This window comes from Heterocephalus glaber, unplaced genomic scaffold, assembly GCF_053883595.1.
Source record: "Heterocephalus glaber isolate CG9 unplaced genomic scaffold, H.glaber_assembly_v1.0 deba00001466, whole genome shotgun sequence".
Taxonomy (NCBI): domain Eukaryota; kingdom Metazoa; phylum Chordata; class Mammalia; order Rodentia; family Bathyergidae; genus Heterocephalus; species Heterocephalus glaber.
In genome coordinates, this window is record NW_028258313.1 from 1,587,329 (window position 1) to 1,603,277 (window position 15,949).

At 57.5% G+C, this 15,949-nt stretch overlaps 1 protein-coding gene across 2 annotated transcripts in view; it reads left to right on the forward strand.

Annotated features, from left to right (window-relative positions):
- Positions 1 to 15,949, forward strand: part of Snap47 (synaptosome associated protein 47) — a 43,253-nt gene that overhangs the window by 11,484 nt on the left and 15,820 nt on the right. For both annotated transcript variants that reach the window (XM_087181036.1, XM_021252133.2), the window contains exons 3-4: positions 4,372 to 4,862; positions 9,875 to 9,999. In XM_087181036.1, the coding sequence (XP_087037162.1) occupies positions 4,372 to 4,862; positions 9,875 to 9,999 (616 nt within the window). The remainder of the gene's footprint in view (positions 1 to 4,371; positions 4,863 to 9,874; positions 10,000 to 15,949) is intronic.

The window sequence follows — 15,949 nt, forward strand, 5'->3', positions numbered from 1 at the left end:
GCCACAGTCAGATGCCCCACCACGGTGATACCCTTTACAACTCAGAAAGAGGCTCAGTGTGAGCTTTAGAGACAACACACTCATGAGTGAGTGAGTGTGTGTGTGTGTGTGTGTGTGTGTGTGTGTATTGAACTCAGGATCTTTAAGCTACATCCCAGCCCTTCTTTTATTTTTTATTTTGAGACAGGGTCTCACTAAGTTGCCCAGGCTGAAATTTGTGACCCTCCTGCCTCAGCCTTCCAGACTGCTAGGACTACAGATGCGTGCCAGTATGCCTGGCTGGGAGGCAGATACTCTTCACACCGCTCGCCCATCCACCAAGTGACTTGAAAAGCTACTCGTTTTGAGGAGAGCCGAGATGGGAGAAGCCTGCAGCTGGTCTGGGCTGCCGCATGCTGCTCCATGTGTTTCTGTGTCTGCTTTTAGGCAGTGTAGTTTGAAATCAGGACTCTAACTTTGTTCTTTCTAAAGATTGCTTTGGCTTTTATGGTCAATTGGTTTTTTCCCTTTTTTAAAAAAATAACTTATTTTGGTGGGTACTGCATCAAATCTGTAGATTGCTTTGGGTAATACACATATTCTAACAATATTGTCTTCCAATCCATGAACATGGGATGTCCTTCTGTTTACTTGAGTCCTCATGTCTTTTATCAGTGCTCTGTAGTTTTCAGGGCACAAGTCATTCATGTTCTTGGTTAAATTTATTCCTGATTATTCTTCCCACGCATCCACACTCAATATTTATTCTGTGTTGCTGAGTCATTTCCATTGTTTACTCTTTAATTCCCCTGTTTTTTTCCCCTCTGTCTCCAGCAAGTTGAGATTTTCCCCATCCAGACAGTTTTATACATCAGTCACTGTATTTCTCAGTTCTAAGATTTCCATGTGGTATTTTCTTAAGTCTTCTATTTCTTTGCTGAGACTTGCTGCTTTTTCATTTGTGCCAAGCCTGTTCTCAGTGGCTTATAGAAGCATTTTTACGCTGGCTGTTTGAAAGCCTTTGCCAAATATTTTGCCAGCCACAGCATCTTGGTTTTGCCATATGCTGTTTGTCTGTCCTCCACCAGGTCAAGGTTTGCCTGCATTTTCATGTGGCAGGTGATTTCCCTTTGTCCCCTGGACACTTGGAGCACCGTGTCACAAGACTGTGTTGTCCTAAGTGTTCCCGGGCCCGGCCCAGGAGGGGACACCACCTGCCTGCAGACAGCGCCGCCCACAGCACCTCAGATGCCACTGCAAGCCCAGGCCGCCTCACCCGGGATTCTGACCCCACCCGGCTGGCTATAAAGCAGGGTCCCCACGACCCCTCCTCGGGTGGATGGACTGCTCCTGTCACTCTTGGGGCTCGGGAGAGGCTGGCTCAGTGCCTGGTTCATCAGCAGGACGTTACCAAGGTGCAGAGGAGGAGAGCACAGGCCAGGTGCGGGGAGCCTGGGCTTCCGGTCCTCCCTGGGCCCGCCCTCCCCATGCCCAGATCCCAGGAAGCCCTCTGAGCCCTGGCCTTGGGGTGGGACTGACTACTGGGCCCTGGAGAGCAGCTGGACCTCAGCCCCTCTGCCCTTGGGGAGGCCCGACCCTGGGATCCTGCCTTGGTCCCGACCCTGGGATCCTGCCTTGGTCTTCCAGTGTCAGCCCCGAGCTGAAGCCGCCCAGGGCTGCTGGCCAGTGGCCGGCTCATCAGCACACAAAGACCTGTGAACCCCAGAGAGCCCAGGGTTTGAGAGACATACAGCCAAATATATTTCATAATGCCATACTTGAGGAAAGTGTTCAAAGCTTGAATAGTTTAGAATCTGCCTGGTTGTTTTGTTGTTTGTTTTCGTTGGGTTTTGTTTTGTGCTATTGGGGATTGAACTCACTGAGCTATCTACAGGCCATTTTTTATTTTGAGACAGCGTTTTGCTAAGTGTCTGCTTTGCCTAGGCCAGACTCTCAAACTTGTGATTCTCCTGCCTCAGCTACCCAGAGCACTGGAATGATGGGCATATGCCCCCACATACCGCAGTCTGCCCAGCTTTTACCTTCTGTTCTTCATGACAGTGGACGGTGTTCCTCCCCTCCAGCTTGCTGGAAGCTTTCGCCTGGTCAGGGATGCCTCTGCCCAGGTTCTTTTCTCCACCAGTTGTGGTCATGCAGTCACCCTTCTATCTCTCTAAGGAGATGGGTTTCCAGGTATTAACCCCCATGGCTCCCTGGCCCCAGCAGACACCATTACTCATGGCTCATTGCTTCTGCTGATGCTTTCCTGAGGTGCTTGCCCGCACACGGCCTGAGAGCTGTTGCCTGCCCTGTCTTCTTACACTGCCCTTCGGTGTGGCGTGCGGGTCTCGTGGTCTGGTGACGCAAGTGGAACCGAGCTTCCGCTCTTGTGTTGGCCTGTGACAGGGTTTGAGCACCGTCGCTGTGAATGTAATTCACCAGTGGATCCAGAAAACCTGGACCACAGTCTTCTCTCTGGCGAGGTCTTTAGTTACAAGTTCAGTGTTTTTCTTGTTCTTGACTTTTTTCTTGCCTTGGGTTTTTCAAGTGTTTTTTCTGTTTCGTGTAAGTTGGTGAGTTTATTGCTGTGGAAACTATCTCTGTGAGCATTTCAGGTTCTATGGTAATGTGTCCTTTCTCATCCCAGTGTTGGTAATTTGCATTTTCTCTTTTTTCCCTTGATTGTTCTTGTTAGTTGTAGTTTAATTTTTTTTTTTTTTGGATACTGGGGATTGAACTCGGGACCTTGCGTTTACAAGGCAGGCGCCAGAACCACTGAGCTAAATCCCCAGCGCCTGTTGTAGTTTAATTTTTAAAAATCACTTCAAAAAAATTTTTTGGCTTTGGTAATGCTTTATTTTTTTTGTTTTTAGTTCTGTTGGCTTCTGTGTTTCGTTTCTACTTACTTGAGGCTAATTTGCTCTAGGATAGGCACATGTGTGTGCGCGCGTGCGTGTGTGTGTGTGTGTGTGTGTGTGTTTGTGGTGCTGGGATGGAACCAGGGCCTGGCACATGCTACACAAAGCAGTACTCTCCCAGTGAGCTGAGTCCCCAGCCCCAGCTTAGATCACTGATTTTAAACCTTTCTGTGAAGTTTTCATATGAACACACTGAAACCTATAATTTTCTCTCTGATGTCTGCTCTATTTTCTTGCCATTTTTATATATTGTATTTTCATTTACTTTCAATTTTTTCTAAATTCCTTTTTGTTCTTTTTGGATCCATGTATTACTTAAGTATGTGATTAATTTCCAGAGATTTGAGGGCCCTTTAGCTCCTGATTTCTTTTCCCATTTCTTTGTGGCAGGCAGTGCCCTGTTGGTTCTGTTACTGGCCTCCTTGGCTGATGGTTTCCTTAAGTTGACACACACTCCCTGCAGCTGTTGGGTGGTGTTTCTGGACCTGCCAGCAGGGGAGCTAGTTAGACAGTCTTGTTATTTTATTAATCATTGAGAGAAATGTGTTCAAATCAATAGCTATGACCATATCTTTCTCCATTTAGTTTTGTCAGGTTTTTGCTTGGTGAATTTTAAAGTTCTGTTATGAAGTGCTTGCCCGTTTCGTATCGTTAACCCTTTCTGTTGGATAATTCTCTGAGGACCGTGCACTGCACCCCTGGTAGTACTCATTTGCTGTTAGCATGCTGTATAGCATATCCATGTGACTCTCTTGCTCTCCTTGTGTCTGTGTTTTCATATTTTATAGAATGTCTATAAACAAGCTACAGCTGGATGTTGTTTCTCTCTCCAGGCTGACAGTCTGCCTTTTAGCTGGAATATCTAGTCCATATCCTGGGCATGACTAGGAAAGCATGGCTGCTAAACACGAGTCAGTGCCATTCTGCCTTCGGCTGCTCACTCCCTGTTTGTTCCATTTGACCTTGGCTTTCTGTCCTGCCTCCATTTGTCCCTCTTCTATGGGCTCATTAGATATCTCTCGTGGTGGTGTTACTGGGTCCTTTGGAGTTGTGCTGTCCAACATGGTAGCCACTCACCATGCTGAAATTGAATTATTAAGAATGTGGTTTCTCAGTTGCACTGGCTACACTTTGAGGGTGAGGGCCACAGGCGCCTCCCACCCCTCTAGACAGCGTGGACCTAGGACCTGCCCAGACCCTGAGATTGACTGGTGTGACACTGCTGCCAGGCATGCGTGCTTGCCTGGCCCTCCCTCCATTAGCTGGGTTCCTCCAGGTGGTGTCTGCCCCGCCCCAAGCCTTTGGTTCTAATCCTCAGACGTGTGGGTGACAGCCCTGCTCTGTTCGCTGGTGAGCACTTCAGGGAATGTTGGCTGTAAGATGGTAATGCTTTGGAAAAGCTAATGCAGTCTTCCAAAGCCCAAAAGCATCGCTTTTTAACCAGCTGGCTCAGGTTTTTCCTTTGCTCTTCCAGATTGCTGACAGAACTGGAGTCCCCATCCTGGTGGCCCTTTCGCTCCAACTTTTGGAAGAGAGCAGCAGAAGTGAAGCCCAGGGAAGCTACCTCGGTTGCTGGTGGTGAGCTGTGTAGAAAGGAAGGGGTCATGGTCCAGGTCCCCGCGGTGATTTCTCAAAGAACAGAGTCTCACGCCCAGCCAGGAAGGCTCACTGTCCTGGTGTCTGCGCTGGAAATCCACAACTCCAGCTCTGTGCTCCTGCACAGGTTCCAGAGGGAAGACGTGGATGACATTAAGGTCCACTCGCCCTATGAAGTGAGCATTCGGCAGCGGTTCATTGGGAAGCCCGACGTGGCTTACCGCATGATATCTGCCAAGATGCCGGAAGTCATCCGCATTTTAGAAGTGCAGTTCAGCAAGAAGGTCCAGCTGCTGGGAGATGCTGCAGTGCTCGGGAGCTCGGGAGCCACTTCCTCAGCGGGACAGAGCTGGCCTGTGTGGCCCGAAGGTGAGCTGCTGGTCCTCGTGTGCAGACTTTGGAGCAGAGACTTTTGGCACAGCACACAGGCAGCCGCCCCTTCTGCGTACTGTGCTGGACAGATGTGTGGATTGGGTTGGATCTTTGCATGTTTGGGTGCTGAGTGTCCCCAGAGGCCCATGCGCTGCAGGCTTGGTCCCAGCATGGAGGCCGGGGGACCTTAAGGAGAGGGCCATGGGAGGTCCTTAGGTCTCTGGGGGCATGGCCTGCCCTGAGGGGCGTGGAACCCTGTCCTCCACCTCCTTTTGCTTCCTGGCTCATGATAAGGTGAGGCTTGGCCCCTTCACGTGTCCCTGCCACCATGCATTGCCTCAGCCACAGGCCCAAGCAGTTGGCCACCTGGTCTAGAGCTGGGATCCTGCAGGGCTGGAGGAACACTAAACCTTGGCTCCTTCTAAATTCATTGCCTTGGGTGTCTCATTATTGTGGCCAAACACCAAGCCAGTCAGAGAGGATCTTACTGGTCTGGGTTGTGCTGCTAAATACAACAGTTCTAGAAGCTGGGGGTGAGGGAAGGAGAGAGGTCTCTAGCTGGCTGTCTTGGAAGTGCAAGGCTGAAGACTGGGCAGCCCTGTCTGTGTGGCCCCAGGAAGAGTACACCGGGGGCCTGGCCTGCTCCTCGGTGGCCCTCGGAACAGCATGAGTCACCTGGAAGACATTCGCCATGACCTGAGGACCCCACCAGGCTCCTCTCAGGCCCCATAACCTTCTTTGTCATTACCCCGGGGACAAGTGGCCAGAACTGAGCCCTGCACACACGCTCACACACGTCCAGGTCACACAGCATAGACCTTCTGTGACTCCCTAAGTAGAAGGACATGCCAAGGCCTGCCTGCCCAGTGCACCCTCACTTGCTGAGGCTGCCCCCTCCCAGCAACACTGCTGCGTCCCCTGCCCTGCCCTGCCCTGCCCTGCCCTGCCCTGCCCAGCTCAGCTGCCCTGGCAGTGACTACACCTTTCCAGCCAGTGTGCCATGTGTCGGGCTCCGTGGCTTTGCGAGTGCGGAAGCAGGGAGTGGGGCATGACCATGTGGGGCCAGTGTGGAGCATTACGGGTAACAGGGCCTGACACTGGCTACCACAGGGTGTGCGTGGCCCACAGCACCTGGATTAGGGTATGAGGAGGGGTCCAGGAAGAGGTGAAGACAGATGGGCCGAAGGAGATGATGCGGCCCCCAGTAGCGCGCAGCATTCACCGCGAGAAAGGATCGGCCAGACCAGTCAAGGGGGCCGTGTGGGCCAGCGTGGAGGGCAAAGCAAGGCCAAGGCCAGGCAGGAGGTATCGCTGGCCCGGGAGGGACGCCAGACAGGGCACGGGCTGTCACACGCATGCAGGAGGCGACTGTCCCAGGGGAGTGAGGACTGAGGAGGGACAGGTGTGTGGCCCCAGGGAGGAGTCTGTGTGGCCCTGTCTAGAGCCGCCTGACGATCGGGCCCCACCGTGGCCCGTCCCCTGTGGGATGGGTCCCTCTGTGGGAGGTGGCTCTTGTCCCAGATCCTGTGCTGTGTCCCGGGTGCCATCCCTTTGCAGACCCCTCAGCGTGCCAGGACCCCGTATCTGGCCAGGGTCCCCAGCATTGCAGACCCTCTCTCTGGCAGGCCCTCTGGGGCCTTGTCCTCAGTGGCGTGTTGTCATCCTGTCCTGTCCTGTCCTGTCTTGTGCAGCACGCAGAGTCCGTGCCCTGCTCCTCCCTTCCAAGGGGCAGGAGCGGCCCCCATCCCCGTGTTCACGTGGCGTAGCACCTGGGGATGATGCGTGACTCCCTGCTTTCCTTGCCTCCTGGTGGACACCCTGGCTTGAGTGAGGCTCTGCTCAGTGACAGGAGCTGTCCTCTGTTTTTCTGCATTTGGCTCTTGGTCTTGAACCCAAGGCCTTCACACTGAGCTAAGTTTCCGGCCCTCGCCCAGTCACTGTATGCAGGCTGCCTCTACCCTGTAATCTTCCTGCCTCTGGTTGCGGAGTGCTGGGGTAGAGGCATGAGCCAGCACGGTTGCCTGCTGTCCTCATTTCCAAGGAGTGGGTGCGCCTGGAGCCCATGGACTTGGGGCCCAGCCCTTGCATGGCATGTGCAGAAAGCGGCGTGGGCGGCCTTCGGGTCCTAGGTACCGGGGAGGACACGTTCATGGCCACAGCCTGGTGCAGGGCTGTCGTGCGGCCTCCCCCGGCCTCCCCCGGCCTCCAGCGCTCCCACTGTGCTGCTGGGCCTCTGTGCTGTCTGGAGATCCCCCGCGGCCACACGGGGGCAGTGTCGCCACGCGCAGGCCTCCGGGGAGGGTTGGCGGGAGGAGGCGGTGGGAGGGAGGCCTGGGGAGCTGCGCTGGGCGGAGCCGTTAGCGGCCGCTGCAGCTGCTGGGTCTCTGCCGGCCCCGCGGGCTGAGCTGAGGGCGGGCGGTTCAGGCTCACAGGAGAGATCTGCAGACGGACGGGTTTCGCTCAGAGCCCCAGAGCCCCGAGCGAGTGTGAGCCCTGGTGGGGACTCCAGAAGCTGCAGTGTGTGTGGACGCGGGATGTCCTGGAGACAGGCCGGGGCTGGCACAGGCCTGTTCCCGGTGCGCGCCTCTGCACGCGTCCTCAGAGTGACTGTTCACAGCAGTGCTGAGACGTGTGGGGCCCAGGGCCTGCGCGGGGTTTCTCACTCGAGCATGTGCTCAGGATGTTCTGAGGTTCTCATCTGCGGGCTCCGGATGTTCGGTGCTGCCTGAGCACCATCCGGGGCGCGTTGCAGGAGCTGTGCTGTGTGTGATGGGGTGCCTGCCTGGCTGGGAGGCCTGCACCCCCTGAGCCCCAGCGTCCTCGGGGCTTGGCTCGGCCATGCATGCCTCTCCTGCTGGGAATGCACCGAAGACCGCTGTGGCCTGCCCAGTCTCCTCCTGCTGCCTTCCCCCGTAGACAAACGTGCATTTCCGTGTTGTCTCTGCTTCCCGGCTCCGCAGCGTGTGCCTGTGTGGAGGCCTCTGTCCACACTGACGCTTCTGCGAGGCCTGGCGCGCCGTGTATGTGGCGGGCTTCCCTGCGGCTGGCGCTGCTTCTCCATGCAGGGCGGCCCTCCCTGGTAACACACACGCCCCTTGCCGGGGCACTTCCTCAGCACACTGCCTGGTCCCCTTCCTGGAAGGTAAGGTATCTCTCATCCCCTTTCCACAGGAGCCTTTGTTCCTGTTTTATTTAATGGGACTCTTCATGAGGAAGAAACAGAACCATGGTCCTTCTCCCTAGAAGTCTCCAAACACCCGGTGACCAAGTCAGCAGCCAGCTGGGGGTGGGGTCCGTGGCATCCTGTGACCTGGCCACACTGCACCTGTGGAAAGTGTCCCAGCCCAGGCCTCCATGGTGATGAGTAGCATCCAGGAGAGTCCTGCCTCAGCTCTGGCTATGTGCAGAGCCCCAGCTGCAGGTGTGCACAGGCAGCAGTTGTTCCTATCCTGCAGCTCCCACCATTCCCCAGAGCCTACACAGGAGCTGAGCCGGGGGTTTCCGCAAGAGGCCCCAAGGACCACTGAGGATGTGTGCCCAGCTGGGAGCCATGGGCCACGTGGGGCCGCTGTTTGCCAGAGCAGGACAGTGGGCCAGGCTGGCTGGGTGCAGACGGCAGCATCCCACTGTGCTCCTCGTGACCCCTGCAGGCTGCACCCTTCGTGCCTGGCCAGGGCCCACTGAGCTCCATGAGGGGCGATGCAGGGACCACTGCAGCATCGGTGCCAGGACACAAGGCCAGAAGTCAGCCTGGCTGGCTGCAGCCAGGTGTTTTGAAAAAATAGGGCAGAAGAGCAACGGTCCCAGAGATGTGTCCCAAGGCCGTGTCCTGTGAGGGCAGCCTCCGAAGCCAAGGGGCACAGGGTGGGCGTGGCACCGAAGGCCCTCCCTGCCGTGGGCGGGCCCCTCTCCTGCAGTCCTCACCCCTCCTGCAGGCCTTTGGGACAGGAACGAGAAGTGACCTTTGAAGGTTAGCTGCAGGAGATGAGCCCGGAGCGGGTGGTGTGTGCCTGGGCTCTTTCCTGGGCAAGACCGTGCAGCCTGGAGCTGGCGTGTCTGGGGCGCCCCGCTCGGCTTCTGCTCAGGCCCAGCGAGAGCGCTCGCTCCCCACCCTCCCCGGGAGGTGTGCTCGCCTTCCTGGCACGTCTAGCAGGCCCTGCAGGCCCTGCATCGTGTCCTGTGGCCCGGGAGAAAGGCCCTGGAGGCTCAGAGCGCCTTCCTTTTCCCCACTGCCTGACCAGTGCACTGGCTGCTGTGCCCCATTTACAGAGCCTACATGACAGAAAAGAGCCAGGGTCAAAGCTGCAGTGCAGCCCTCACCTGGGCCGTGGGTGTGGGCACAGTTGGAACTGCTCTCTAGGTACTGGACAGGTGGCACCCTGTCCTGGCCACCAGGAGCCACACTCCACTGTGTGGTTGGCACCCTGAGCAGCCCCTACCCTGCCCTGGCTGCAGTCACCCAGGGTGTAGATGCTCAGAGAAGCCCAGAGCTCACGGCAGCCCTGAGCCTTGGAGATGCCCAGCCCTGCCAAGCATGCCTGTCCGGGGCGGCTGCAGCTCACCCCCATGGTGTGCAGGTGGGTGGGCGGGAGCACACGCTGTGGAGCTGGCCCTGGGCTGCCATTTCCTGAGCTCTCTGAACCACAGCGCTCTGTGGAATAGCTCAGCCAACCCTGCAGTTTCTTGGTCATGTATTTTATGGACCTTTCACCAGAGTTCAACGGCTCTGGGGTTTTATTGCCGTATCTTTACTTTTCTCGCACGCGCAGAACTGACCACTGCTAGATAAAGGGCCGTTCCTTAGAAAGCTGCACACTCGATGGGTGTGGGACCAGGTGGGTCTGGGGTGGAATGCTCAGCTCCAGGAAGCTGGGGACAGAGCCCCTGACACACACACTCAGCTGAGCCAGCACCTCAGCAGGCTTGACTGCCTCGTGAGGCTCCGAACACGTGTGTGCGGTTTATGCCCTCCGGAAGCCATCCCTGCTGACCTCAGCTCTTCATTCCAGCATCCGGGCTCATGGGCTGTGCTGCGCACCGAGAGCTGCCTGAAGGAGGCCAGGAGGGCGGGCAGCCGCAGCTGCAGAGGGCCCAGCCGCCCGTTTCCGAGGAGGACACCCAGGAACTGATGCAGGTAAGGCCTGGGCCGCCTCCCACGGGGTGGGGGTGGTGCTGGGCGCAGTGCCCAACCCCGGAAGGACACAAAGCTGCCCACGCAGAGCCTGCACTCCAGACATGAGACCCGCACAGCAGGCAGGACGTGTGTGCCTGTGTGTGGGCTGCATAGTGTACGTGGGCTGCATGTGCGTGTGTCACATGTGCCCGTGTGCTCTGTGCATGCTTTGCGTGTGTGTGCTCCGGGCACACGCGCATACACTCGAGTGTGCACTGGCTTCCTCAGAACCATGTTCAGCGTGGTTGTTTTTTTTGTTTTTTGGTTTTTTTCTTGCATTTGCAGGGCAGGCAGCAGAACCACTGAGCTAAGTCCCCTGCCCCAGCGTGGCTGTTTGTAACTTGTCTTCCTGTAGTCTTGCTGACAACGTAAGGGCTTTTTCTCCTTCTCGTAGTTTTTAAGCAGTACTTGGTCATTGTATCATTGTTTGCAGGTATTTCCGTATATATCTTCAAAAGATAACACTGTAGGAGAACCACAGTGCTGTTGTCACCTTAAGAAGGAGAGTGACCCCCGTGTCTGGCAAGTGGCCCGTCCCTGACGACACGCCCACCCGTGCTCAGCCCCAGCCCTGCACGTGGCCTCTGTGTCCAGGTGTCCCTCAGACCCTGCCGGGAGGCCCTGCCCACATCCAGCAGGGACAGGGATGGAAGTCGGCCCATGTGGCCTGTGTGTAGAAACCAACACGGTGCTCCTGTTACGCGTGCATGTGGACACCAGTTTCTCTGGGCTCAGCTCTTTCGTCTGGGGAAGAGCACTCGTCTTTGTTACGGATGTTTTCCACGTGCCGCTTGCCACGTTTTCCTCCCGATCTGATGGTCGTTTTCAAGCATGACGCGTGCTTGTGGCTTAAGCAGCACATGCTGCAGGTCCCAGTCACACTCACGAGCACTCGCACGGGTCTGAGGAGCTCTGCAGGGTCCTGGGCAGGGTCCTGTGCTGGTGGTGCCCATGTCCCGTCATTTGGCTTAGGCTCAAGGAGTTATGGTTTTCGATGAGAAGGTGAGAACCTTACGTGATCATTCGAATGCCGGCTATGTGGCTGGAGAGGGGCCTTCCTAATCCCGAAATGCCAGTCTCCACCAGCCTATACCTAGACTTTGCTTCCCCACAGCCAGCGTGGGACAGGTGGCGTGGCGCACGCCTGTGATCCCAGCACTCTGGGAGGCTGAGGCGGGAGGGTTACAAGTGTGAGCCCAGCCTGGGCAGCTTGGCAGCTCAGCAAGACCTTGCCTCAGAATAAGAAAGAAAGGGCTTGGGGGTATAGCTAAGTGCAGAGGCCCTGGGTTTAACCCCAGTACTGCAAAAAAAGGAGAAAGCTAGGGATGGGGTGGAGAGATGTCAGGAGGAGCACAGAAAGCTGAGGGGGGTTGCCATGGTGACCATGCAGCATCCAGGGCCTAAGGGGTCTCCGAGTGCTGGGATGGGGGCCTTAGGCTGTCAGGCCCCATGGCAGGAGAGGGCTGCATCAGTAAGGAGGGCTGGCCCGATTTCACACAGGGAGACACATGATTCATGTTTGGAAGAGAATTCATAGCTGTAGAGCCGAAGCTTAGGCCAAAGAAAGAAAGAGTTAAATTTGTGGGGAAACAAAAATGCAAGAAATCCTCCTCCATCCAGCTGTGGTTTTGGTCACAAATGCTGTTAACGCCAGTCCTTGAGATGTATCCTGGTGACTTCAGTTGCAGTTGGGGTTCAGGGGAGATGGAGGGGCCATGTGGGCGCCTGCGACCCCCGTGGGCTGTGGCCAGCACTGCCATGTCACATCACGTCCCATCACGTGGCTGGCCTGAGAAGAGGCAGGGAGGTGCAGGGAAGCCACGCCTGTGGGTCAGGCAGAGCCCTGGCTTGCCACCGCGTCTACCTCCTCAGAACACAACTGCACTCGGCTTAGGGACAGTGTAGACTCCACATCGTCACTGCGGTCTGGAGACGAGACTACAGAGGGGCCACTGGCTGGGCCCAGAGCAGGCACTTCTGTCAGTGGGAGGCTCCCTCGTCTTCATTTCTCCAGTCCCACCCTGGCGAGGGTCAGGCCCAGAGGGTGGTGCCCCTGCCACAGGCCACAGGCAGGAGAGGGGCTGTGTTCACAGGAAGCTGCCGCCCTGTCTTGAACTTTGCATTGCCCTCCACCCTGTCATGCACAACACTTGTATTAGTCAGTGCTGACTGGAGTCAGAGGGAGAAGAGCGCAAACGTCTGTCCACATCCAGCCAAGGGCTTGGAGCCCATGGCAGTGTCCCTGCAAGTATCAAGGATCTGCATCAGAAAGGCCCATGGGCCAGTGGTGGAAGCCAGAAAGTCTGTGCTGGCCGGGTGAAGGATCTGTATGAGAAGGCCTCGAGATCTGCACTGGAGCCAGGAGACAGTGCCCAAGATAAAGATGAGGATTGAAGCTCTCCCGAAGGAAGACAGCAGCCAAAGCTCCTTTGAAGAAAAACTGCCAAAAAGCAGCTTCTTCAGGAAAATCAGCAGCAGGCTGTCTTCCCCTCCCGTTTTTACTCCACTCCAGCAACAATCCTCAGGTGGCTCTTCACACGCAGAACCAGGCTGACTCAGTCCGCTGGACGTTCCCACTCACGTTGACCACTAATTAATCCATCACAACAGTGTCACAAACAGTAAGCGAGAGACACAAAAAAGAAAAAGCAAGTCCATGTCCTGGGTCCAGTCAGTGAGTCACTGCAGGGGCAGCACAGACTTTGCGTCACAGTGGGAGAGCAAAGCCAAGGCCCGCCAGGATGGCAGCGCCTGTGGAAAACGCTGCGTGCTCAGCCACACCGGCCGCACACGCGCCTGCCTGGCAGCTGACAGGGGCTCTGGAAGTACTTCTGGGCTCTCCGCTGGCTGGGGAACTATCTAAGAAAGCACATTTGGTCATTGTACTGTCAGCTTTGTGTCACTAGGACAAAATACCTGACGCTCACAGTGTGCAGGGAGTGGGGGTGAAACGTGGCTCACGGCTCCCGAGGGTTCAATCCATGGTCGGCTGGCTGCAACAGAGCATGGTGGTAGAGGGATGTGGCAAGAGACAGCACTCTCTTCGTGGGAGCTGTCAGAGAGGGAGAAAGCCAGGTTTGCCCTCAAAGGTCTCACGATCCATCTCCTCCTGCCCTGCCTCCTAGCAGCACGCTCAGCCAGGACTGTCTCAGTGGGTTGGTCTCGGATGTGAGCACAGGAGGCTTTGGGACCATGGGAGTATCTTCTGTCCCCACCTCCCTGGCCTGGCCTGTTCTCCCTGGTACCTGGGTCAAACCTGCCTGCCTGCCTGAAAAGCATTACTTAGCTGCTCCTTGCCCCCTTGTGCATGTGAGATCATCGTGCTCAGTGTGTGTTCCGAGACTGACCCTGGCTCCTGTGTGCTCACTCGTGTGGACGCAGGAGGCTTCCCGTGTACCTGTCAGCACGTGTTGTGTGGCCAGGTGCCATGGAAGGAGCTCTCAGCCCCCTAGCTGGTTGGGGGCACTTCAGGCTTTGCTTCTGTTCTTAGCTCCCTCACCCTGCCCAGAACCTTCTGCGTGCTTCCTGCCACCCAGGCCTCCCCTCGTGCAGGACCTGCGAGATGCTGGCTCTCAGAGCTAGAAGGTTCACAGTGCCTACAACAGCATTGGTTCCAGTCCAGAAACCATGCTGAGAAGCTGAGCACATATCTGACTTACACACTGAGCATTGCAATCCAAAAATCCAAACTGCCCCGGAACCCTCCTATGTCTGAGCACCATGTGACTCCACAGGAGGAGCATCCCGTGCCTGGCCTTGTGGGTGACTGCCGTGAAATGCAGCCCAGAAAGACCCTGGATCCAGCCCCCGGCTGTGAGCACAGGATGCAGGAACAGAGGCGATGTCCCGCGCACACCAGGTGCCCCGGCCACTGCCCCACCTGTCACCTCCAGAGTCTGAAGCACAGCCGCCCTGTGCATTTTGGACAGAGCTCAGCGTGCATTTGCACTGTGATCTGCTGCAGATGGTGCTCAGCCTGTGACGTCCCCGTGGTGACCCTGAGAGGCACCTCTGCGGCCCAGGACGTCTAGGGTCTGGGTCCAAGGGGGCAGCGCACCCCACGCCCGTCCCAGCCCACGCGCACCACTGCCGTGCAGGGGGGGCTGGGGTGCAGGAGCCGCACACGCTCCTGTGCTCTGTCTGCGCACACACCCGCCCCGGCCGGTCATTTCTGGCCCCTGTGCCGAGGGCCCCCGCCAACATGGCAGGCGGGGAGGCCAGAGTGGAGAAGGCACTGCTGAGAGGCTTCGGCTCGGGCTGCGTGCCTTCCCTCCGACACCGCGTGTTGGCCGTCACCTGCGGGGGCCTCGAGTCCAGGGGGCGGACGTGTGATGGTGCCGAAGCCCTGGTGGCTGGCTCATTGCGTGCCCAGCAACAGGAGAGGAAGTCGGGGTGCAGAAGGCACAGCTGCACTCTCGTGTCCCCTCAGCAACATGCTCAGCAGCCAAGAGAGGAACCACTGTGGGGGACCTTGGGACGAGCGGATCAAGAGTATCATTCTAGGTGCAGGAGGCTGAGGCAGGAAGATCACCATGAGTCGGAGGCCAGACCCTGTTTCAACACCCCTCCCCCAAGAGAAGAAACCCTGCCATTGGATGGGTCCTCGAGGGAAGCAGAGGTCAGCGTGTTAAGTGAAACAAGCTAGCATGGAGGGTGAGCGCTCCTGCTCGCCCTGAGAGGGCTGTGGCCTCTCGGTGAGAGGGGCCGTCTTGGCTGAGGCCTCAGCTGCCCTCCCACCCTGACACCAGGGATCCACGGTCCTCCGGCCACTCCTGAGGGCAGAGCAGGGACCTTGGCATCCACCAGCGCTGACCCAGAGAGCTGAGCCAGTGGAGAGCAGGGTGAGGGCAGGGGCTGGGGAGTGACAGGCGCGTGGCCCAGCTCTGCTGCACGCGGGGACCCCAGTCCCTCAGCAGAGCCGGGAGAGAGGGCTGTGCCGTTCCCACCGAGTGTCCCAAGTGCCAGGTACCGAAGTGTCACCCATGAGGAGGGGACAGTTGCCCTCTGTCAGCTGCGAAGCAAGCAGAGGCAGTAAGTGTGATTGCCTGGCTCCAACAGCCGCTCCAGGAGTCCCGGAGTCCTGTGCACCTGGGGACCCTCCCGCCAGCGAGGCCCGGGATCGCGGCGCGGTGCCTGAGCCCTGTGGCCTGGCGACTCCGCTGCACACACGCCGCCGCCCCATGGCACCGTGCAGGCCCTCCTTGCAGTGAGGGACGCAGCAGTACCTGCCGGTGGGAGAGCTTTCCCTTTAGACTTGCATGCCAGCAAACCTGTTTGTAATCAGTAGCCAAAGGCGGAGCTTATATGAAACGCAGTCTTGCCGTTGCAACGCCTCTGAGTGAGCCTGCCTTGGGTGGCACTGTGTTCACACTGAGGCGCCCCCACAGGAGACCTGCCCAGGAAACAGGGCTCGGGGGGCTGCCCCGGCTGCCCCGGAGCGCTGGCTGCTCGGAGCCGCAGAAGAGGCCAGGTGCTACCTCTCCTGCAGCCAGAGGCCTCACAGGGACGCTGCGTGCGCCCCGCGCGGCTGCCCCGCCCTTCATGGCTCCGCCACCACCTGTTCCTCTGCTGGTGACATTGGGGCTGTTCCACCTTTGCCAGGAGCGGAGTGGTGCTGCTGACAGCGTTCACTGGCCAGTGTCCCCAAGTCCCTGCTGTTTCTCTAGGGTGCAGCCTGTGCTGACTCGGGCGCCGCTCCAGAGGAGCCGCCAGCCTCTCCCCAAGGCACCGTCTTAGACCCCTCTGTGTCCTCAGCAGCACCTGCTTCCCGTGGGCATCATGGTAGCCAGCTGGCGGGGAAGTGCCGTCTCCTTATAGTCCCACTTCTGCTTCCCTGACAACTACGAGTTTGAACATCTCTTCATGGACTTACTGGCCACTGGCGCATCTTTTTCTTTTGAACAAACTTGGG